The 23,599-nt window shown below is 52.0% G+C and overlaps 1 protein-coding gene across 3 annotated transcripts in view; it reads left to right on the top strand.

Annotated features, from left to right (window-relative positions):
• CAND2 (cullin associated and neddylation dissociated 2 (putative)) overlaps positions 1-23,599 on the top strand; it is a 33,913-nt gene that overhangs the window by 3,835 nt on the left and 6,479 nt on the right. For all 3 annotated transcript variants that reach the window (XM_044252957.1, XM_044252958.1, XM_044252956.1), the window contains 12 exons: positions 2,406-2,549; positions 6,013-6,167; positions 6,831-6,954; positions 8,926-9,191; positions 10,586-10,691; positions 10,868-11,010; positions 12,393-12,685; positions 13,781-13,922; positions 14,257-15,759; positions 18,223-18,318; positions 21,886-22,055; positions 23,352-23,516. In XM_044252957.1, the coding sequence (XP_044108892.1) occupies positions 2,406-2,549; positions 6,013-6,167; positions 6,831-6,954; positions 8,926-9,191; positions 10,586-10,691; positions 10,868-11,010; positions 12,393-12,685; positions 13,781-13,922; positions 14,257-15,759; positions 18,223-18,318; positions 21,886-22,055; positions 23,352-23,516 (3,307 nt within the window). The remainder of the gene's footprint in view (positions 1-2,405; positions 2,550-6,012; positions 6,168-6,830; positions 6,955-8,925; positions 9,192-10,585; positions 10,692-10,867; positions 11,011-12,392; positions 12,686-13,780; positions 13,923-14,256; positions 15,760-18,222; positions 18,319-21,885; positions 22,056-23,351; positions 23,517-23,599) is intronic.

The following is a 23,599-nucleotide window of genomic DNA, read 5'->3' as shown; positions in this document are numbered from 1 at the left end:
CCTCTCCATACCTGTTCTTTGCTGGGTCTAGAGTCCAAGAGATGAACCTGATGGGCTCCCATGAGTTCATATTCTAATGGGGAGACACACTGTAACCAAGTGTGCAGTGCAGTTTGGGGAGTGCTCCAATGAGGAATGTGGAGTGCTCTGAGAGAATCCTATCCAGGGGAACCAAGTGTGATTAAGGAGTGTGGGTCGGGGTTAAGGCATGGTGATCAGAGGAGTCATTTCTGAGGCTCGGACATTTGAGCTGGGTCATTGACAATTGAATAAGAGTTCCACAGAGAAGAAAGAGGGGGACAGGAGGCTCATCTTGGGCAAAGGAACATGTTCCTTCAGTTGCCAGGCTGAGCTGGGTCTCTATGACGTGCAGCAGAAACACAGCTTAGAGACCCTTGCCTGCCATCTCAGAATATGCCCTCAGCCAGGCAGACCTAGGAGTGCATGTTCCTAGCTCAGGCCTTAGCCTGGCCCAGATGCAAACCTCCTTCACCTTCCCTTTAATGCTTCTCCTGCAACAACCAGGCCCAGAGGTGGGCATAGTCAGCCCTGCCACTCCCTCCTGGCCTCCAGCTCAGCCTCCTCCTTTCTCTCAGTGCTTGAGGCTAATCCCAGCTGTTAAAAATAAACAGCAGTGACATGGACAAGTGCCTTCCTGGCAACAGGGTGCTGTGAGTCTCCCCATGACAGCAAGCAGCAAGTCTGAGCCTGCAAAGAAGAGGCGGGAATCCTGACTGTGATCGATTTTGCCATAGGATGCTTGGGGAAGGACCCCCACAGGATGCTTGGGGTTCTTGTTGGTAGAGCAAGCTCAAGCCTAAAACAAAGCTGGTGTGAGGAGGCAGGGTGGTCTGGTGGGTCAGCAAAAGCTGGAGACTTTCTCTGGGACTGCCACTCTCTGGCCCTGACTTTGCTGCATCTTTTCCCCTCCATTCTCTCGCAAATGCTGGCAAGACCCAGTGAACAGGTGCAGTGGGCCTGGTGGGAACCTGGTCACCTGGAGATAGTGTCCCACCTAATGAGGGCAGCTGTGCCTTGACCAGACAGTTATTGTCACCAGGGGATATTGGCCCAGTTGTATTCAGAGACTCTATTTTCGGGGCACCTGGGTGGCTCAATGGGTTAAGTGTCTGCCTTCAGCTCAGGTCATGATCCCAGGGTCCTGGGATCAAGCCCCATGTAGGGCTGCCTGCTCAGCTGGGAGTTTGCTTCTCCCTCTGCCCCTCTTCCTGCTCATGCTCTCTCTCTCTCAAATGAATAAATAAAATCTTAAAAAACAAAACAAACAAAGACTATTTTTAAGAGTATCTGGTAATTAACTTTTACATCAACTCCCCCAGTTTCTCACTGTTGTTAAATCGAATTTTTGAAAAACATCTGCAAGGAGGACACAGCTGAGGGCTTCCAGGTAAAGGCTGCTCTGCCCTCTTAATCTGGGCAGGAACCATGATGCTTCTGCAGCTCCAGCTCCTGGCATCCCAGCTCAGACTCCCTCTGCAATTTCAACTCCCTGGGACATGGTATCAGGCCACATGGGTCTGCACATCTGTGGGTGGGCAGCTCTTGACTCTGATGCCCATCCTAGGGTCAGGGAGCCATGGCTGGGGACTGGCCAGCTGTTGACCTGAGTGTCTAAGATATGCTTGCAGCCCATTAGCATGGCCTAGGGCAGGAGTTCTCAGAGTGTGTTCCATATTTCTTAGGATTTGTGAGAGATCCAAATTCTTGGGCCCCAGCTCAGATCTGATTCCAGAAACCTTGAGAGTGGGGCCCAGCAGTGTCTCACAGGCCCTGCAGGTGATTCTGACATCAGCTACAGTTTGAGAACCATTGGTCTGCAGGCAGGGGCTGAGTGGGTTCTCTGAGGCGAAGCTGGTCAGGGCTAGCCCCACTCCACCTGTCTGATCGAGAGGTGTCTGTTCAACCTTCTGGCATGAATGAGATGAATGGTGTAACAGGCTGTTATGATAATGGTGGTTCAACTTACTGAGTGCTCACTGTGTGCTCAGGGCATCACGCATATTATTTCATTTTAACTTCCATAAAACCCCACAAGGTGGGTGCTGTGCTTATCCCCATTTTTCTGACAGGTAAACTAGGGTTCCGAAAGGAGAGGTGACTAGTCCAAGTTCACAGTTCCATGAGTGATAGATGCAGGGGCCACCAAACTCAAAGTACTCAGCATTTAGCCAGCATGCTCTGACACTCCTAGTCTGCTAGGACGTGGCGGCTGGTATCTCACCCGTGGGTCTCCTGGTGGTGGCCCGACTGCGCCTCCAGCCCATATAATCCACTTGCCCTTCAGTCTTTGTATTGAGGTCTCCTCCTGGGGGAACTCTAAGATATTGCCCATAACACTGGGGCCCAGGAGCTGCTCAGTAATCCTCCTTTGCCCGCCTGCCCAGGTTCATGGCCACCAGTGACCTGATGTCGGAGCTGCAGAAGGACTCCATCCAGCTGGACGAGGACAGCGAGCGCAAGGTGGTGAAGATGCTGCTGAAGCTGCTGGAGGACAAGAACGGTGAGGTGCAGAACCTGGCCGTCAAGTGGTGAGTGTTGGCCTTTGTGGGGATGGGGCAAGGCCAGGTGTGGGAGGACACCAGGGGTCCCTGTCCCTTTGGGGGACAGTCTCTGAGAGAGTAGTTGTTGTGAGCAGCTCTTGAAGCCCCAAAGGAGTTGGACAGTGCTTTGGTCTGGATCCCCCAGAAGTAGACCCAGTGGCAGGGATTCAAGTGCAATTTTATTTGGGAAGTGATCCCAGAAAACTCTGGTAGGGGAATAGGGAAGTGAGGTAGGGAAGGAAGAAAGCCAAGAATGTGTGAAAGATCAGGCAACTTACTGCTGTGGGCCAGTGGAGCTTAACCCTACTGGGGGCCTTTGGGACATAGTGTAGGACACGCCCTGTGGAGTGTTCTACCCACGGGCTGTCAGGCTGGTTGAGGGCTGCTCCTGGGGTAGTGTGTAGCATGGCGGGCTATGTATTCCATGACCCCTTCTGCCAGAGAAAGCCCTCAGGGTGAGATGCAGGCGCCAGCAGCTGGAAGGTCATGCCGGCATGCAGAGGGAGTAGTGAGAGCTGAAGGGCCAGAGGGGCCCCAAAAGCCTTTGCCCTAGGCACCCTGAGGTTGTAGTCCTGAGACCTTGGCCAGTTACCTTTAGAGCTAAAAAAACAAGACGAGGTGTGTGCAGGGCACACGAGGGTGTGGGTCGGTGGAGGACTGAGGAATGGCAGGGATCAACAGTCAACAGAGAATTGGGGTATTGCCTGTGGAACGGCACTCTGTGAGCTGGACCCAGGCATTCTGGGCCATCCTCATGAATTTCAACTTGATCCCAAGAACAGAGGAAATTCAGTAGAGTTTCATGCAGGAACGTGACTTGGTCATGTTTGTAGTCTGGAAGCATGTCTCTGGCCATGTCGGGGAGAGAGGGTGGATGGTGGTTTACCACCAGCAGAACCAACAGTACAGTAGCGTGTGTTCCCGTAAGTGAATGCTTGGGCACATTGACTGAGGGGGATAATAAAGTCATGAGAAGCTGGCACTAACTGTGAATGCCGTGGCCCTTGGCGGGTAGGTGCAAATGCTGGGGACTCAGCTCCCACGAGCAGCACTGTGATGCTGATTTTCTGAATTAGCCATCAGATTTCCTGAAATGGCAAACATCTCCTGGTAGTTTTCCAGAAAACAAAGTACAATCTTCCTTCTTGGGGAATTTAGAACTTATTTTATTTTATTTATTTTTTAAAGATTTTATTTATTTATTTGAGAGAGAGAGACAGTGAGAGAGAGCACGAGTGAGGAGAAGGTCAGAGAGCGAAGCAGACTCCCCATGGAGCTGGGAGCCAGATGCGGGACTCGATCCCGGGACTCCAGGATCACGCCCTGAGCCGAAGGCAGTCGTCCAACCAACTGAGCCACTCAGGCGCCCCGGGGAATTTAGAACTTATTAAAATAATGTAAAAAGTACTTTGTATGTACGTTTCCCTTTGTATGTAAATTTTATGCAAATTAAAATTAGATTTTGGACTCAGATAATTATGGAAAGTTTTTTTTTTTTCTATACAAATGCCCAGTGGGGTGTTAGAAACTCCAGCTGGACATGGAACATATTTTGTTTTGCAATATTGTCTTTCCCAGCCACATGCATCCCCCTACCCCAAAATAAAAGCCAGAAGTGACATTTCATCAGTTATGACCAAAAAAGACCCCCATAAATTTCTAGAACTCTCCTGAGGGCACTACACCCTAATCAAACTATAGAAGGCAGAAAGGGGAGACCATATGAGAAGAGTTGATGGAGAAAACTGTCGAAAGAGAGCCATGGTTTGTAAACTGGTATGCATTGCAGTTCCCTGGGACCCCTGCTAAAGCTGTGTATTCCCCATCAGGGATTCGGACTCAGGAGCAGGAGAGGTGGAGGGAGGAGTCTGAGGTAGGCAGGTGAGAAGGTAGCACCTGGGAATCTCCATTCAAAGGCATACCCTCATCTCAGAATTCATTTAGGTTAGAGGTTCTTAATCTTAACTGCATGTTAGAATCACCTAGGGAATTAAAAAAGTAGAAACAGGGGTTCCTGGGTGGCTCAGTGGATTAAGCCTCTGCCTTCAGCTCAGTTCCTGATCTCAGGGTCCTGGGATTGAGGCCCACATTAGGCTCTCTGCTCAGCAGGGAGCCTGCTTCCCCTTGTCTCTGCCTGCTTCTCTGCCTGCTTGTGATATCTCTCTCTCTGTCAAATAAATTAATAAAATCTTTTAAATAAATTAATTAATTAAAAAAAATTAAAAAACAGGAACAAACTCCCACTGTCCAGGCCACACCTGAAAACCAACTAACTCAGATTTACTGGGGCTAGCACCCAGGTAGCAGTTTTTTAAACGCCCCAGGTGATAGCAGTGCACAGTTAAGGCTGAGAACAAGTGTATCTGGTACAGTTATTTTTTTTTAAAAATAGATTTTATTTGGGGCGCCTGGGTGGCTCAGTGGGTTAAGCCGCTGCCTTTGGCTCAGGTCATGATCTCAGGGTCCTGGGATCGAGTCCCATATCGGGCTCTCTGCTCGGTGGGGAGCCTGCTTCCTCCTCTCTCTCTCTGCCTGCCTCTCTGCCTACTTGTAATCTCTCTCTGTTGAATATATAAATAAAATCTTTAAAAAAAAATAAAAATAGATTTTATTTTATTAAAGATCTTATTTATTTATTTGAGAGAGAGACAGTGAGAGAGAGCATGAACGAGGAGAAGGTCAGAGAGAGAAGCAGGCTCCCCGTGGAGCTGGGAGCCCGATGCAGGACTCGATCCCGGGACTCCAGGATCATGACCTGAGCTGAAGGCAGTCGTCCAACCAACTGAGCCACCCAGGCGTCCCGCTGGTACAGTTATTTTTAAACTTTAATGTGGATTCAAATCACCTGGGGCCTTTGTTGAACTGCAGATTCTGGTTCCGTAGGTCCTGGGTAGGACCTGAGATTCTGCATTTCTGACAAGTTCCAGGTGATGCTGGTGATGCTTGTGAAGCTGATCTGTGACTGTGATTGGCAAAACAAGGCTCTAAGGCAGAGGTTCTCAAAGTGTGGTCCCTGGACCACCAGTATCAGCATCCACTGAGAACTTGCTAGAAATTTAAATTCTCCTAGACCTCCTAGACCTCCTGAGTCTGAAGATGTGGGTGGGGCCTGGAAGTCTGTTTTAACAAATCCTCCAAGAGGATTTTCATACACGCTCACGTTTGAGAATCTCTTGGGCATTCCTTGGTTTCCAGCTAAGGTTACTAGGTTCAGGGGTTTGGCCATATACTGACATGCAAAACCCAGGAGTAGGTGCTGGCTTGGGAGGTGCCAGGAATGATGCTGGCAGAACCAGAGGGTGCCTCTCTTTCTGGCAAATAGAGAGTCCCATGTCGATCTGGGACCTTTTCCTCAGTATATGTGACCCCATAGGCCTGAGGGAACCTAAGGGGCAGCATGACTCAGGCTGAGCCTGGGGCTTTTGGACGTCCTCCTTCCCTCCCTGCTCAGCCTGGGTCCTCTGGTGGGCAAAGTGAAGGAGTACCAGGTGGAGACCATCGTGGATGCCCTCTGTGCCAATATGCGGTCAGATAAGGAGCAGCTCCGAGACATCGCTGGCATCGGCCTCAAGACTGTCCTGTCGGAGCTCCCCCCTGCAGCCACAGGTACCCAGGTCCCAGGATTAGGCGTTGTCATTATTTGTCTTACTTTCTGATTAAAGAAACTGGGGCCCAGAGAGGTGAAGGTACTTACTAACACCAGCTGGCTAGTAAGTGGCAGAAAATTCAGACCCAGCTTTGTTTAAGTTCTGGCTCTGTGTCAGGAAGGCTTTAGCTGTAAGTAACAAAAATCTAACTAATGACAGCTTGAGGGAGTTCGGGGTTGCTTTTCTCACAGAATTCTGGAGGGATCAATCATTACATTTTTGCACCAATTCATTCAGCAGCTCAATTAGGACAGGGGTAAGGTCTGTGCATCTTTTAAGAATAGCACATGCTTCCCCAGAAGCTCTCAGAAGGCTTTGACCTATATTTCACTGGCCAGAGCAGGATCACTTTGCCCCTGCTAGCAAGAAGGGAATCTAGACAAGGAGCTTTCCTTGCCTCTCTCGTTAGCAGGTACAAGGCAGAGGGGCTGGGTGTGGGGTGAGTCAGCCATCAATTCCTCAGCTTCCCTGGCTGTCAGACTCTGGGTCAGACCTTGGGCCACTCAAGGCCAGGGTCAGCTGGATTCTTGGGGATGTAGGCTCAGGAATATAACCAGAGCAGGGCCACCAGAAGTGGCAGCCAGCCCTGGGCCTCACTGTGCCATCTCTGTGCTCTGTGCAGGCTCTGGCCTGGCTGCCAATGTGTGCCGGAAGATCACTGGCCAGCTCACCAGCGCCATCGCCCAGCAAGAGGATGTGGCTGTGCAGTTGGAAGCCCTGGACATCCTCTCTGACATGCTGAGCAGGTGCGGGAGGCCACCCTAGGCAAGGAGGAAGTGGGGAGAGCGACACAGGGACAGAGAGGGATTCAGATCCACAGAGCCAGCTCTTAACTGCACGCCAGGCTCTGTGCTTCGTGCTCCGTAAGTGTCCTAGCAGCCCTGCAAAGGAGAGGCTCCTTCATCACAATTCTATAGTCTCTGAGCCCTGCCCATGGTCACACTGTTAGTACCAAGGTAACAGTATATGGCAGAACCTGGAGTTTGAATTCAGGTCACTCCAAGCCCCGAAGCCTATGTGTGTTCATCCTCTTCCTCTTTTTCTTCTTTTGGTCTAATAGAGCTGGGCCTTCATTTTAAATTGCACCGTACACTTTAAAACTGTTCTTTCATTCAACGTCCCAAGACTTAACGTCTACACCATGACCCAGAAAGATGTCAGGTATTGAACTGGTGCTGGGAATATGGTATTGCATGGGTCTTCTAGGGAGGAGCTCACAAACAACATAAACTAAGTGCAGTAAGAACAACAGTACAGGAAAGAGCAGAGCCTTTAGGAGCTCAGAGGAGGAGCTGGGGGTAAAGACCTTCCTCGAGAGGGTCCTGCTAGATGAGCCTTCAAGGATGGGCTGGACTTGGCCAGGATTGGGTGGGCAAAAGGGGGACACTGCCCACGGCCCAGAGGGCAGAGGCTAGAGAAGACATGGGATCCTGGGGCTTGTGTGAGACAGCATGGGACTGGGGTGTAATGTGGAGAGGCTGGTGTGGAGAGATGAGGCTGAGGGCTGAGCAGGAACTGCAGGCTGGGTGACTAAGGATGACACTGAATGTGTGAGGAGTGGGGGCAAGGTTCAAGGCAGAGGTCTAGGAATGCCTTGTGCATATTTGTGTGTTTCAGACTCCTTATCTGCTGTGTGTACGGTAGATGGCAGGGGTTGAATGGGCAGGGAGACTGGTTAGGAGGCTTCTGGGGGGGCCCTCAGGTTGTATGTAGGAGATAGACTCCACAGGACTTGGGGTGGGTGAGGGGCAAAGACTCAAAGATGACACCTGCGGGGTCTGGCTTTACTAACTGGGGAGAACAGGCACAGGGCCATTGGCTGTGGTGGGGTGCACTCTGGGAACAGGAGCAGGTGTGCGGGGAGTTCATTTGAGGCATGTTGAATATGAGGTGCCTGGGGGCCACCCACTCAACCAAAGACTCCATGAGGGCAGGCTCTAGGGCCAGTGTAATTTTCCCCAAGCTTCCAACACAGGCCCTGTAGCATAGTAGTTGAACAAACAAGTGAAAAATGAAATTTAGGAGGGAGAGGTTGGCTGGATATAGGAGTGTGAAGCCAATGTGTTTGTGTGGAGCAAGAGAAGAAAAGGTCTCAGCATACATATGGGACAGAAAATGCACAGGCCTGGTTTTCAAGGTGAGGATAGAGGCTGCTGCAGTGGGTAGGGGGCTGCATTCTTCCTGTGCAGAAGCCATTCTCTGGTTTTGCCTCTTGCCTTGAGCCCAGAGCTCAGCTTATCCAAAGAGCGCTGGGGAGCCACTGAAGGAGTTAGGCAGAGGACTGATCAGGTCAGAGGTAGACTTTAGACCACTGTGGTCTCAGAGAAGGGAATGGACTAACAGGGTGTGTGTGTGTGTGTGTGTGTGTGTGTTTAGAGTGTGCCCACATTCCTAGGAAATCAGCCCCACTGGTGTCCCCCACATTCCATTACCATCAGGGCTTCTCCCCTGGCTAGCAACCTGGAAATCTGGATTCAAGTCCTGGCCTTGTCTTTCTTGGCTGAGTGGTCTCGAGAAAGTCCCTTCCCTTCTCTGCTTTCTCTTGTGTGATAATAAATAATTACTCTACACCGTTGCAGGGCGCCTTTCCATTTACCAAGGGCCATTGGGTTACTGTAATTACGGGGAGGAGGCCTGGAGAGACTGGGCAGAGGAGAGGTGCCTAGCCCAGGCTGCCTGCTAGGTAGGCCCGTCCAACATCCTCTCTGACTCCCCAGGCTGGGCGCCCCTCTGGGTGCCTTCCACGCCAGCCTCCTGCACTGCCTGCTGCCACAGCTGAACAGCCCACGCCTGGCCGTTCGCAAGAGGGCAGTCGGGGCACTGGGCCACCTGGCGGCCGCCTGCAGCACCGACCTCTTCGTGGAGCTCGCGGACCACCTGCTGGATCGGCTGCCCGGCCCCCGTGCACCTGCCAGCCCGGCCGCCATCCGCACTCTGATCCAATGTTTGGGTAGCGTTGGCCGGCAGGCAGGGCACCGCCTCGGTAAGGGGGTGGAGCTCCTCTGTAAGGGGCGGGGCCGAGGAGGGGAGGTGCTGTGGAGCCTGGGGCCAGAGACCTCCTCCGTGAGGTGGCGTGGCTGAGGCCGGGAGGTGCGGGGGGGGGGGGGGGGGGGGGGGTGAGGGGTGGGTCCGAGCTGAGAATAAGGGGCGGTGTGTGAGTGTCAGCCACCTCCCAGATAAGGGGGCGTGGCTGACACACCTGAAACCGGGAGGCGGAGCTTGAGAGGCAGAGGGTGGGCCCTGAGCTCCATGTGCTTCCAAGCCTGACCTACCTATTCTGAGGCTCGTGGATAATAATAAATCATAATACCAAATGAAATACAGTATGTTCTATTCTCCTACTTTGAAAGATATACTTTAATAACAAGCCAGAGGCCAAGCTTGAATTTTTAAAATTTTTTATTGGGGCATAATGTACATTCAATAAACTGCACTACTTAAAGTGCATAGTTAAGTGTGTTTTGACCTTTGCAGACAGCTGTGAAACTACTACTGCAGTCAAGATGCAGAACATTTCCATCACCCCCTAAAGTGTCCTTGTGCCCTTTTTCAGTCCACTCCAGGCAAGCACTGCTTTGCTTTTTGTCACCAGAGATGAATTTTATAGAAATGGAATCCTGCAGGTTTGCATTTATTTTCAAGCACCTCAGAGTTCTGGGCTGCAACAAAACAGTGTGGGGAGAGTTGGCCATGGTTTGCCCTTTTCCCCTCTGGCTCTCTCACTTTAAGGGATTTTATGAACACACACAGGGACCCCACCCCGAAGTTCATGCTCTGTCCATATTCCCCCCTCAAACAACAGCCACCAGTTGGTCACTCTTGGGAGTATGAACCTGCGAGGGAGCCTGCATAGGGCCAGACTAGGGTTCATGGTCAGTTGGACAGGAAAACGGGGAAGTCTGTGACTGAAGAAGGGCTAGGACAATCTTTAAAGCACCAAGAGCTGCTCTTGCCTGGTGCATAAGAGCAGTACCTGCATTTCCATGTTTCCCATCCAGGGCTGCAACCTAGTGCAGGGAAGAAGATGAGGATATGAATAACAGTTTCAACGACAGATGCTTCTTGGGTGCCTACCATGTGCCAGGACTTAGGGGGAGCTCTTTATGTGGATCATGTCATTAACCTTCACCCAAATTTCTGCCTGGTAGGCATTGTTATCGCTGTTGGACAGACTAAGGTTAGAGAAGTGTCGTGGTGTGCCCAAGGCCACATAGCTCTTAGATGGCAGAGACAAGGCTAGAACCTTGACATCTGCTTGATTCTGAAGCCACCAAGTTGAGTTTGCAGTGGTCAGGGCTGCAAGAGCAGGGACAAGTGCTGTGGGCTGAGGGAGCCTGGGAAAGTGTCTGGTCCTCAGTGACACAACTGGCCCTGTAGGGGCCCACTTGGACCGCCTGGTGCCCCTGGTGGAGGAGTTCTGCAACGTGGACGACGATGAGCTCCGGGAGTCCTGCCTTCAGGCCCTTGAGGCCTTCCTGAGGAAGTAGGTGCAGTGCGGGTGCCAGGAGATGGGGGCCCAGGGTTTCTCTGGGAATTTGGTGGGGAAGGGGTGGGGCAGGATGCCGGCCTCAAAACAATTAGATCTCAGGACTCACCACTGGGCCCACCCCCTTCCATCTCCTGCCTGTCCAGCAGAGCCTCCCCCCATCCCACCTACAGGTGCCCCAAGGAGATGGGTCCTCATGTGCCCAATGTGACCAGTCTCTGCCTCCAGTACATGAAGCATGACCCGAACTATAACTATGACAGTGACGGGGATGAGGAGCAGATGGAGACTGAAGATAATGAATTCAGTGAGCAAGGTGGGTGGCCAACTTGTCACTGGGGCTGGAAGGCAGAAATGAGTACAGCTGGTGGACTGATAGATACTAACGGGGGAGAGATGCCTGGATAGGAAATGGATGCAGTGGCTTCCTTCCTTCTGTGCCTGTTGTCCTACCTGTCACTCAGACTGATGGCCGTGGGCCCTAGAAGCAGGGCATTGATGGAGGAGAGGGACTTAGGGTCTGGTGGGGTGCTCAGAATAAGATGGGATGGTGGGAGATGAGATTGGACTTGCATGTTGGGGCCTCGAATCCCAGGTCAGGGAGGATGGGCATTTTCTTGTCAGTAGCCTGGAGCTATGGGTGTTTCTTCCTGGGTAGCCTAGGGTGGAGGTAACAAACCACAGTCCATCAGAGGACATCTGCTCTGGTGACAGGACATATTCATGGGACCATCCACATGACCCTCTATGGCTTCTCCAGACACCAGTGCTCTGAAAGTTGTAAAAAGTCATCTATAGAGTGGCGTGGGTAGAGAGAAGACACTGGCTTCTGGGTCTGTGCCTGGTGGTGTCCCTCGTTAGGACCATCCCCCTCTTAGCTTCATGTGTGTCTCCCTAGGTGTATGGGAGGGCCTCATGGGCCTGAATCTCAGCTCTGTTGTTTCCTAGCTGTGTGTCCTCAGGAGAGCCTCACCCTCTCTGAGCTTTATTCTTGTCATCTATAAAATGACAAGAAGGCACCCTCATTCCTGAGGTGTGGTGAAGACTTGATGAGCTCTGTCCTCTCAGGGGTGCTTGGAGAATAGAAAGCCACACAAACCCAGTTTTTCCTTGTTAGTAGTCCTGCTTGGAAGCCAGAATCAGGACTTGAGAGGCTGGAGATAGAGGGAGGGAGGAAGCCAAAGCAAGGCCTGTCATCTCTCCCTTCTCAATCCTAATAAGTGAAACATCACACAGTTCAGTTCTGACCAAGGATGGATTTTGTGCCCAAATTGATTCTCTGAAATCCTCACTAATGACTGTAAAGTTCATTTTGTCCCTGATGTAGGCAAGACAGTGAAGGGTCTGGAGGCAAAGGGAGCATCCTGGTCTCACTCCTGCTATATCCCTGCTCAAGTAACTTGGGGTGAACCATTCTCCCCCGTTTCCACATCTCTACAGAGGGAAAATAACCCCCATCTCACAAGGCAGTCAGTTGTGAGGCTCACATGAGGTTGTGGATCTGAGGTGCTCGGCATCGCCTCTAGCACACGGTAGGTGTTCATTAAAGGGCAGGCAACCTTCCTCATAGCATGTAAAGAGTCATCAAACGTTGGAACAGGCCTGGCTCCCTCCTCCCAGCCCCCTCCCGGCAGGCAGCCCTGGTGGGGCCAGGCTGCAGCACTCAGGGGCTCCATGAGTATCCTGTTCCTGCCCTAGAGAGTGAAGATGAGTACAGTGATGACGATGACATGAGCTGGAAGGTGCGCCGGGCCGCAGCCAAGTGCATGGCAGCCTTGATTGGCTCCCGGCCTGACCTGCTGCCCGACTTCCATGGCACCCTGGCACCCGCGCTCATCCATCGCTTCAAGGAACGCGAGGAGAATGTCAAGGCCGATGTCTTCGGAGCTTACATTGTGCTGCTGCGGCAGACGCGACCCCCAAAGGGGTGGATGGGGTCCATGGAGGAGCCCACCCAGACAGGCATCAGCCTCCACGCGCTGCACAGCCAGGTGGGCATGCCTCCTTCTGTCTCCCATCCTCGCTCCCCGACTCAGGACTCACCCTCCCATCCATCCACCTTCCCATCGTTCCACTGCCCTACCACCTGTCCACCCACTGATGTGTGTGCCTTGAGCCCTGAGTGTCCCCAGCCCTTGTTGGGTGCTGAGGCCCAGCGGGGACCGTGGCAGGTAAGACACTGGCCTGTGGACCACACAGGCTAGGGACAGACAGACGGTGCCAGTAGGGCTTCTGGCCCCCTGAGAAGGAGTTTCAGTTTTCTTCCAAGAGCCTAGAAGCCACAGGAGGGGAATTACAGGATCCTGTTCCCATTTGAAGGAGCTCACGCTGGCTGCTGTATGGGGGGGAAATGGACTGTAACAAGGCGGGAAAGAATAGCCGCTGGAGGCCAGCACTAGTTGTCCAAGTGGGAGGGATGGTGCTGTGGGCTGGGAGTAGGGGAAAGAGGACTGGTTAGACTGGAGGGGAAGTTTTGGGGTCATACTGATGGATTGGATGTGGAGGGTGAGGGACAGGAAGGTGTCATGTGAGTGCCAGATTCTGGCTAAAGCGTGAACTGCAGTTCCTTGACATGTGAAGGGAATATCTAAAGTTCTGTTCTGGACGTTTATGTGGGAGGTCCTTGGATGCCCATGTTCAGAGGTCCGCTGGGCGGCAAGCACACAAGTCTGACATTGGAGATGTTAATCTGGGAGTCTTTGCCTCACTGGCATTGGAAGCTCAGGGGACAGTTGGGTTCCTCTGGGGAGAGAATCTAGCGAGGGAAGGGAAAGGGGCCTCAGTGCTTAACCCTCATGGAGTGTAGGGGTGAGAGCCGGACTGCCTTGGGTGACCTGGAGCAAGTCACTTCATCTCTCTGGCCTGCTCCTTATCTGTAAAGAGGGCCCAGGAACAGGACTGACTGCAGAGGGTCTGCATATGGAATCAGGTGTCTGGTATGGAGGGTGTGATGGAAAACTGGGGATGGAGCAATCCTCCCCCACTGGGGGTCCTCCATGGGCCTGTCCCTGGGCAAAGCGCCCCACTTCTAGGTGGGACAGCCAGCTTTCCTGGGTGGTCACTTATCTCCTGCAAACTGCCCACAGGTGCCTCTGGTGATCAAGGCCCTGCAGCGGCAGCTTAAGGATCGGAGCGTCAGGGCCCGCCAGGGCTGCTTCAGCCTCCTCACCGAGCTGGCGGGGGTCCTTCCCGGCAGCCTGGCAGAGCACATGCCTGTGCTGGTAGCAGGTAGGATGGACTGCAGCAAGCTATCTGCTGTCCTGGGCTCTTCCAGAACCCAGACCCCAGGCCTTAATCCCTATGGGTACCCTTGCTCAGCAACCTACGGTGGCTCCCCACTGCCAGCATTGAGAATAAAGCTGGGGTACAGGCCCTACATCCTCGTTTCAGAAGGGTTTCCTGGCCTTGTGTCCCTCCCCTCTGGCGCTGGACAAGCCCTGACCTCCTAGAATCTGCAGCCTAAGAGCCTAGGGGTCTGGGTCTAGCTCAGATGCCTGCAGATGCTCCACCCCCATAACCAGGGACTGCTTGTGGCCCTATAACTTTTGCACCCACCCCACAGGCATTGTCTTCTCTCTGGCGGACCGTTCAAGCTCTTCCACTATCCGGATGGACGCCCTGGCCTTCCTACAGGGGCTGCTGGGCACAGAGCCAGCCGAGGCCTTCCACTCACACCTGCCAACTCTCCTGCCACCTGTGATGGCCTGCGTGGCTGACCCTTTCTACAAGATCGCAGCTGAAGCCCTGCTGGTGCTCCAGGAGCTGGTGCGGGCCTTGTGGCCCCTGGACAGGCCTCGGACGCTGGACCCTGAACCATACGTTGGAGAGATGTCTGCGGCTACCCTGGCACGGCTCCGTGCCACTGACCTGGACCAGGAGGTGAAGGAGCGCGCCATCTCCTGCATGGGCCACCTTGTGGCCCACCTAGGTGATCGGCTCGGGGACGACCTAGGGCCATCACTGTTGCTTCTCCTGGACCGCCTGCGGAATGAGATCACCCGGCTGCCTGCTGTCAAGGCGCTGACGCTGGTGGCCGTGTCCCCGTTGCGGCTTGACCTGCAGCCCATCGTGGCTGAGGCACTGCCCATTCTGGCCTCATTCCTGCGGAAGAACCAACGGGCGCTGCGGCTGGCCACGCTGGCTGCCCTGGACGCCCTGGCCCAGAGCCAGGGACATAGCCTCCCACCGAGTGCTGTGCAGGCAGTACTGGCCGAGCTGCCTGCCCTGGTCAGTGAGAGTGACATGCATGTGGCCCAGCTGGCCGTGGACTTCCTTGCCACAATGACCCAGGCCCAGCCAGCCTCCTTGGCCAAGGTCAGCGGCCCTGTGCTCTCGGAGCTGCTGCGGTTGCTGCGCTCACCCCTGTTGCCTGCCAGTGTGCTGGCGGCTGCTGAAGGCTTCCTGCAGGCCCTGGTGGGGACCCGCCCCCCGTGCGTGGACTACAAGGAGCTCATCCGCATGCTCACGGCACCTGTCTATGACCAGGCCGCAGAGGGTGGGCCAGGCTTACACAAGCAGGTGTTCCACTCTCTGGCTCGGTGTGTGGCGGCCCTCGCAGCCGCTTGTCCCCAGGAGGCAGCAGGCACAGCAAACCGACTGGTCTGCGATGCCAGGTCACCCCACTCAAGCACAGGGGTCAAGGTCCTGGCGTTCCTGTCGCTGGCCGAGGTGGGCCAGGTGGCCGGGCCAGGCCCCCAGCGGGAGCTGAAGGCAGTGCTCCTGGAAGCCTTGGGGTCACCCAGTGAGGATGTGAGGGCGGCCGCATCCTATGCGCTGGGCCGCGTGGGTGCTGGGAACCTGCCTGACTTCCTGCCCTTCCTGCTGGGGCAGATCGAGGCTGAGCCCCGGCGGCAGTACCTGCTCCTGCACGCACTCAGGGAGGCCTTGGGCGCTGCCCAGCCTGACAGCCTGAAGCCCTACGCTGAGGACATCTGGGCCCTGCTCTTCCAGCGCTGTGAGGGCGCCGAGGAGGGCACTCGGGGGGTGGTGGCTGAGTGCATCGGCAAGCTAGTCCTCGCGAACCCTCCATTCCTTCTGCCCCGATTCCGGAAGCAGCTCGCTGCAGGTAGGGGCACAGGCATGGGCAAAGACAGTTCCAGATCGGAAGTAGGCAGTTTGCATCTGAGCTGCCCACTCAAAATGAGCTAATTCAAGCAACTGGGTCAGAGAGTTGCGGTATGGATAAGGTGAAAGCAGGGAAGCCTTTCAAACCCAGTGTTTTCAGAGACTTGCTGCCTCCACCTATGGGACTCTGGGTTAGAGGAGAGAGAATGCTTAATATGTCCCCTCAGAAAATAAGCCTTTCATGGTGCCATTTTTGTACTCCTTGGCATGGACCGTAGTGTCGTGCTCCAGGCAAAAGTTAATAAAAACAGTTCTCTGCCTAAAGAGAGTGCAACTCTCTTGGGCTACTTGGAGCCAGGAACAAATGTCAGTGTAGACCAGGACTGGGGGCCATATCCCTCGGGATGTGGGGAGGGGAGATCCGGCAAAAACCAGGGTAGGTTTTGTGTGGTCAGGCAAGGGCATGTCCGGGCATTCTGAAGCTCAGAGGAAGAAAGCAGACAGGTGGAACTGTGGGGCTCTTGGGCACATGGAAGCCTGGAGAAGGAAAGGCCTCTAGGCCTTGAGCTGGTCCGCTGGCTTGCTGATAGGGTCAGTGGGTGTATGCATTGACAGAATGCAGGCAAAATGCTGGGTGCATGGTGTGTGGTGTGTAATTAACACTAAAGGAGAACTGCTGTCATTGCTGTTAGTGATTACAGTTAAGCCCTGACTGGGGATGCTAGGTTTAGAAGCAGCAGCTAGCTCTATGGCTCACAGCACTGTGTGGACAGGAAGAACATGTCAAGAGCCTTGCCTGTGATACTCACAGGTCTCTTCATGAGGAACCTTGAGAGGCCAGAGTCTTGGGATGAGGAGCAGTTCTGCCATTCCCCACCTCCAGTTTGTTTCTACTTCATGCACACTGTTGAGCCAGCTAACCGGTCACATTTCCTTTTTAGCCACCTGGAAGCTTGGAGCCAAATTCGTGGCATGCTCCTAGCAAATTTGTGAGACTTCCTAGTTGGCTCTCCCTGCCCTCACTTGAGTCCTCCTCTCACTTCCCTACCTATATTTTTCCTCAGCCTCATTTTTTTTTTCATTTTATTTTATAGTTAAATTTTAAAAAATATTTTCTTTATTCATTTGCCAGAAAGAGCACACAAGCAGGAGGAGCAGCAGGCAGAGGGAGAAGGAGAAGCAGGCTCCCCACTGAGCAGGGAGCCCGACATGGGACTCGATCCCAAGATACTGGGATCATGACCCGTGCCAAAGGCAGATGCTTAACCAACTGAGCCACCCAAGTGTCCCTTTAATTAATTTTTTTTAAAGATGTATTTTTTAGAGAGAGAGAGCATGTGCAGAGAGAAGAGTGAGAGGGAGAATCGTAAGCAGACGTCCCATTGAACAGGGATCCCAACAGCAGGGCTCAATCCCATGACACTAAGATCAAGACTGAAACCAAGAGTAGGACATTTAACTAACTGAGCCACGCAGGTGCCCCATCATTTTCCTCATTTCACATTCACTTAATCCTGTTCTATTGCCCATGTCTTCATCAGCCACCCTGAACATTCTTAGGAGCCAGTCAGAATAGAGAGAGTAAGAGGGGAAAAGCTGCAAGTCCAAAGTCACTAACTCATTCCCTTATTCACACCCCGGCACCAAATGTAAACTTCTCCCCCGAATCTTGAATGTAAAGTCTGCCTGATGGAAACAACCTTAACCCATCACTGCTGTGTGCTGGGGAGGAGAGGAGCGAGCCCCTCTGATTTGTTCCTTTCACCGAAACGGGAGCTATATTTCCTTCCCTTTCTTCACCTTCTCTACTCAGCAGGCAGAAAAGTAAAATTAAGTGTCTTCTCCATTACCAAGCTTCGGGGGTGTTCTGAATTCTGTTGGCATCCCCTTGGCATTCAGCTTGCCTGGAGCATACCTGCCTCTGCCTGAGGGATGCAGGCCTGAGGGGGAGGGCCCTGCCAGGGCTCAGAATCAGCCATTGAATTTTGGATCTGCTGTGTGACCTTAGATGTGAACTAAACCTTTCTGGGTCTTTTTCCTCTTCTGTAAAATAGAGATAAATAATAATTTTAATGAAACATTTTGATTTATCTTACCATTTATTAACTAATTTACACGACCATCCTGAGGATTAATTGAGATAATGTGTCTGAAAAATAGAACAGCCGTAGGCCTGAGCAAAGGTCTTTGGGCTGTGGATTGACTACTGTCTTGGGTTCTTGGTTCCCTGTTTGCATCCTGCAGTGTGGTTACCTGAGAACTGGGAGTTTTCCTGTCAGTCATAGCCAAGAGAATTTAAGGATAAATTTTAGGCTGCCAAGGAAAATGGGAGCATTGACTTCACCAAAGAGGGGAGCGGTCCCATTTTGTCTCCTGGGGAGGCAGAGAGCCTTGGTGCCTTCTGACTTGTGGGTATCCAGGGTCCGCCCTGCCACTCACTAAGCGGATTCCTCTCATCCTGCAGGTCGGCCACACACGCGGAGCACAGTTATCACAGCAGTCAAGTTCCTCATCTCTGACCAGCCCCATCCTATTGATCCCCTCCTGAAGAGCCTCATTGGTGAGCACCCCTTCTCTCTGCCTCCGGCCCCATTCAGTACCCCCTCCCAGCCTTTGAGTCTGAGCTGACTTTTCTTACACATGAGTCAAGGGGAGTTGGAGACCCAGGAGACTACTTCACTCCCCTGACAGGAAGTAGGGGCCTGGGTTCAAATCCCTCTGTTGGCACTGAATCACTGGGTAAGCCTAGCATGCCCCTTCTCACCTCTGAGCCTTAGTTTCCTCCTCTGTAGAATGGGGATAAGGTTCTGAGGTTATTTCAGAGACCCTATCCATTACCGAGAGGAAGGTACTCCCTGAACATGCAGGCTCTTATAAGTGGAAAACCACCAGCCTCTCACATGCACTGGTCTCAGCGGGCACAAAGCTGAGTAGGGCTGCATTGGAGTGGGGAGCATGCACTGGAGTGGGGAGCAGCTTACCCCTTGTCTGAGGAACCCTCTGTCTTGAGGAGACCAAGTAGCCTTTATTGGTGAGCCCTCTCTTTGGGGCTTTGTGGGACCAGGCTCTTCCTAGAGAAGGCAGACATTCAAAGCTCTGAGTCTGCAGGCCTGTCACTGGACCACACTGGCATCTGGCCCTTCTCCTCCAGGCAGCCTTGTGGAATGTGGGGAGTCTTGGGTTGGCAGCCTGGTTCTCTGCTTCTCTCTGGCTGTGTGAGCATGGACAGATCATCTCCTCCTGAGCTATAAAATGGGAGTGCTGATCCCCACTTGCCAGGGCACTGTTGGGGGAGACCAGAGGTCAGCAGACATGGCCATGCTCAGGATTGGAGAACACGTCCAGAAGCCACAGCAATGTCCGCAGCAATTCATCACCTCCCCTTACCCAGGGGGCACACACTGCCGCCAGTCCTGACTTCCCTCATTGTGCCTGAGCTGCCCATGCCTGGCAGCCTGGATGTGTGCCTGGGTGTTTGGTTCTTATTGTATGTTTGAACCAGTTCTCAAGCTCTCACTGTGTATCAGGTACAAGGCTATGTCCTTTAATACACCTCACCGCAGTTCACTCTCACAGCTCCCTGCATGGTATGTAGACCCAGCCACATCTTACAGATGAGAAGCAGAGGCTCAGGGAGGAAACTTGGACTCAGGTCTTGCCAGCTACCCCACAGTTTTGTTCTCAGAGAGAATGGGGGAATCTAGGAGCCAGCAGGGCACAGTGCAAGGGGCCACAGGTTGCCAACTCAGTCTGAATCCTGCTCTGCTGAAAGATTTTATGTTCTTCCCAGTGCATCATATTGGCAGTTTGCTCCTTGACGGGTCATGGTAACTCTGATCACCTGGTTAAGATGGAGACATCCAGGGACGCCTGGGTGGCTCAGTTGGTTAAGCAGCTGCCTTCAGCTCAGGTCATGATCCCAGCGTCCTGGGATCGAGTCCCACATCGGGCTCCTTGCTCGTCAGGGAGCCTGCTTCTTCCTCTGCCTCTGCCTGCCTCTCTGTCTGCCTGTTCTCTCTCTCTCTCCCTCTCTCTCTGAAAAATAAATAAATAAAATATTAAAAAAAAAAAAAAAGATGGAGACATCCAGTTTTCACCACTCTAAAATTACTTTTTCCTGGAGCACCTGGGTAGCACGGTCAGTTGGGTGACTGATTCTTGATTTTTGCTCCAGTTGTGATCCTGGGGTCGTGGGATCGAGACCCACATCAGGCTCCACACTCAGCATGGAGTCTGCTTGGGACTCTCTTTCTCCCTCTGCCCCTCCCCTACTTCTCTCTCAAATAAGTAAAATCTTTAAAATCACTTTTTGCTTTGGAATGAGTAAGTATTTTTGAATCTGTTGAAATATCCTCTTCATCATGTTTCCTTTTTTAAAAAAAAGATTTTATTAATTTATTTGAGAGAGAAAACAAGCAGGGGGAGAGGCAGAGTAAGAGGGAGGAGCAGACTTCCTGCTGAGCAGGGAGCCCAATGTGAGGCTTGATCCCAGAATCCTAAGATTATGACCTGAGTTGAAGGCAGATGCTTAACCAGCTGAGCCACCCAGGTGTCCCTTCATCAAACTTCTGCCCACTATACTGAGCATCCATTGTGGTTTCTTTCCTGCCTCAGTGATTTCTGACAGTTGCCAAATGCTGACTTCCAATTCCAGCATTCCTTTCATATTTGTTAGTTTGCCTTCTAATCTCTGGAATAGAACTTTTCCTTCTCCCCCACTTATTTATTTACTCATTGATTTATTCATGTCATTATAGACTCATGGACTCCTGTTTCATTCCGTGAATTCTAATTTATTATCATCTTCATTTATTTGACTCTCATGCTTGTCTTAGGTGTGGCCAGTGGGGGCCCTTCAGGATGGTTCCAAGGTTCTCTTGGCATGTTTTCATCATCCTTTGAACATATTCTGGTTTTTTGGCACAATAAGATGCTCTAGACTCGCCTTGAACCTTTCCTGCCCCAGCTCAGGAATCGGCCATTTCTCCAGGGAGCCCTGATTCCTTTTGAGGGGAGAATGATACTTAGGACCCAAAACCTGGACTGTAGGTGTGCTCATTGCTACTGGGGTGCCACCGCTGCGAGGCCCTCAGAGACAGAGCTGAGGAGTGTGTGTGTGTGTATGAGTGTGTGTACACAGACAGACACACATGGACATGAGTTACCTCCTCTCCAGTCCAGCACTGCAGGGTTCCACCTAGCCTCCTTCCTTCCCATTCCATACCCTTCTCTTACAGGGTGAAACTCACCTCCTACTACCTATAAGATATGTATTCTGGAATACACAGAAAGTAGACTGAGAATTGCTAACCTTTATAGTTGAAAAGTCAGCATTTGTTCTTAGCTTGAGGGCATCTAACCAAAATACCTCAGAAGATACTTGGTGACTTGTTTCACTCTGTCATAACCTGATGGTTATGTTAATCATTTGAAATATAGTTAGGGGTTTGGTTGTTGTTATTTTTTATGCTTTTCTTTAGGGACTCACCTCATTCTTGATTTTATTTACTTACAGAGCATATGGAACATTAATGTAGTTATTAAAAATTCTAAACTGTATAAAAAGTCATACTCAGAGAAGTGCTGGGTGAATGTGTAAGTTTCTTCACCTCTCTGATCTCCAAAAGCCCTATCTATAATAATATCAAGTTACCATTTATAGAATCCTTGGTCTGTGCCACGCCGTCTTCTATGTATTTATATTTTATATAGATTTAGTTTATGTAAAATAAATATGTACTGTGTATAATAAAAATTTATATATAATATATATGTGTGTGTGTGTGTGTGTGTGTGTGTGTGTATCACGTCACTACATTTTAAATCTTAAAAACAGATCTCCACTATGGTACTGTTCTTACTCCCAGTTGATAGATAAGATACTGAGGCTATCCAAGGTCCCATAGTTAGGCAGTTGTGGAACCTGGATTTGAACCCATGCCAGACTCTAGTTCACATTCTTATCTGGGCTCTGAGTACTTGTGCCTGGCAAAAAAGTAGATGCTCAGAACACATTTGCCCCCATTTGGCCAAGTCTGCCCATTACGCAGGTAATCAAGGTCAGGGGTGGAGGTGGTCTGTGTCTTGGCCCAGCCGTCCCACACACCCCCTCTCATATTTCCATCAGGAGAATTTATGGAGAGCCTGCAGGACCCGGACCTGAATGTGCGCCGCGCCACCCTGGCTTTCTTCAACTCGGCTGTGCACAACAAGCCCTCGTTGGTCCGGGACCTGCTGGATGACATCCTGCCCCTCCTCTACCAGGAGACGAAGATCCGCAGGGACCTCATTCGAGAGGTGAGGCTGGAGAGGCATAGAGCAGGAAGCCCTGGGCCTGATCAGTGGGGCTGTGGCAAGGATTCAGGTCACCTGGGGCCTTGATCAAGTCCCACTCCTCCACTTCCCGGTTGTCTGACCCTGGGCATGGGAGCGTAGGACCATTTCATCCACTCTGAGCCTCAGTTTTCTTCTTGGCACAATGAGGAGACTAATTTGTATCTGCATCAGAGCATCGTGGAGGAGATTCCATGAGTTATGTCCTGCAGGGGCTCAGAACTGCTCCTGGCGCACCGTCGGCCTCAGTAGGTATTGATGCTTCTTACTATCACTCAGCAATCAGCAGGGGTTCACTGAGGGCCAGCCCGGTGGCAGGGTGGCAGGATCAGAGCTGGACCAGACATGGTGTCTGCCACCAGGGAGCTCCTGCCCTCCTCAGGGACAGAGACACCCATTCTGCCAATTATTTCACTGACTTAAATCCTTAAACAAGGTTTTAAGGAGCAGAGATTAAAGGTGACTTAACAGCTGTCATCACATGATATAATAAAAAGGTTTGAACCACCTGGCATTGCTGACGAGGAAGTGACTGTGTTTAGAGGGGTTTGGAAAGTTTCCCAAAAGAGGGGACCTTTAACTGGGGATTTTAGGGGTGAGAAGCAGTTTACCATTAAGCACAGAGCCTTGTGGTTAAAAGCATCAGAGAGCTGGGTTTTTTAATTCTAGTTCAGCTACTTACTAGCTGTATGTTCTTGGGTGAGTTAATTAACCTCTTTGAGCCTAGTTTCCTCATATGTTAAATGGAGTTATTGGTAATACTGTCTCCCTAGGGCCATTGTGATGCTCGAGTAAAATGTCATTTGTCAAGCACTCAGCACAGTGGTTGGCATCTTATCACTGCTCCGTAGGCCATAATAATTATTGTTACTGTTTTTTTAAAGATTTTATTTATTTATTTTAGAGAGAGAGGGTGGGTGTGAGCAAGCTGAGAGAGAGAGAGGGAGACTCTGAAGCAGACACCAGGCTCAGTGTAGAGTCTGATGCGGGGCTCCATCCCACAACCACAAGATTATGACCTGAACTGAAACCAAGTCGGACGCTTAAAACCGACTGAGCCACCCAGACACCCACGTTACTGTTATCATCGGAGGACATTGCAGGCTGAGCAAAGGCAAGAGGCTTGAGAGTATGAGGCTTGATTCGGCGACAGAACACAATACCGAACAAGGAAGGTGGGGTGTGCAGCAGGGACTGAGGGAGGTGTCCTTACACCCTCAAGTCCCATCCCATAACCCTCGTCATCCTTCCGTCCTGCAGGTGGAGATGGGGCCCTTCAAGCACACAGTGGACGACGGGCTGGACGTGCGGAAGGCAGCCTTTGAGTGCATGTACTCGCTGCTTGAGAGCTGCCTGGGCCGGTTGGACATCTGCGAGTTCCTGAACCACGTGGAGGATGGCCTGAAGGACCACTATGATATCCGGGTAGGACAGGCCCCCCAGCCAGAACAGCACCCACCCCATATTGAGGAGCACCACTAGGGCCCACTGCTTGTTTGTCCCCCACT

The sequence above is a fragment of the Neovison vison genome, chromosome 6 (genome assembly GCF_020171115.1).
Source record: "Neovison vison isolate M4711 chromosome 6, ASM_NN_V1, whole genome shotgun sequence".
Lineage (NCBI taxonomy): Eukaryota > Metazoa > Chordata > Mammalia > Carnivora > Mustelidae > Neogale > Neogale vison.
Note: the sequence above shows the minus strand (reverse complement) of the source record. Positions and strands in the feature narration are given on the sequence as shown.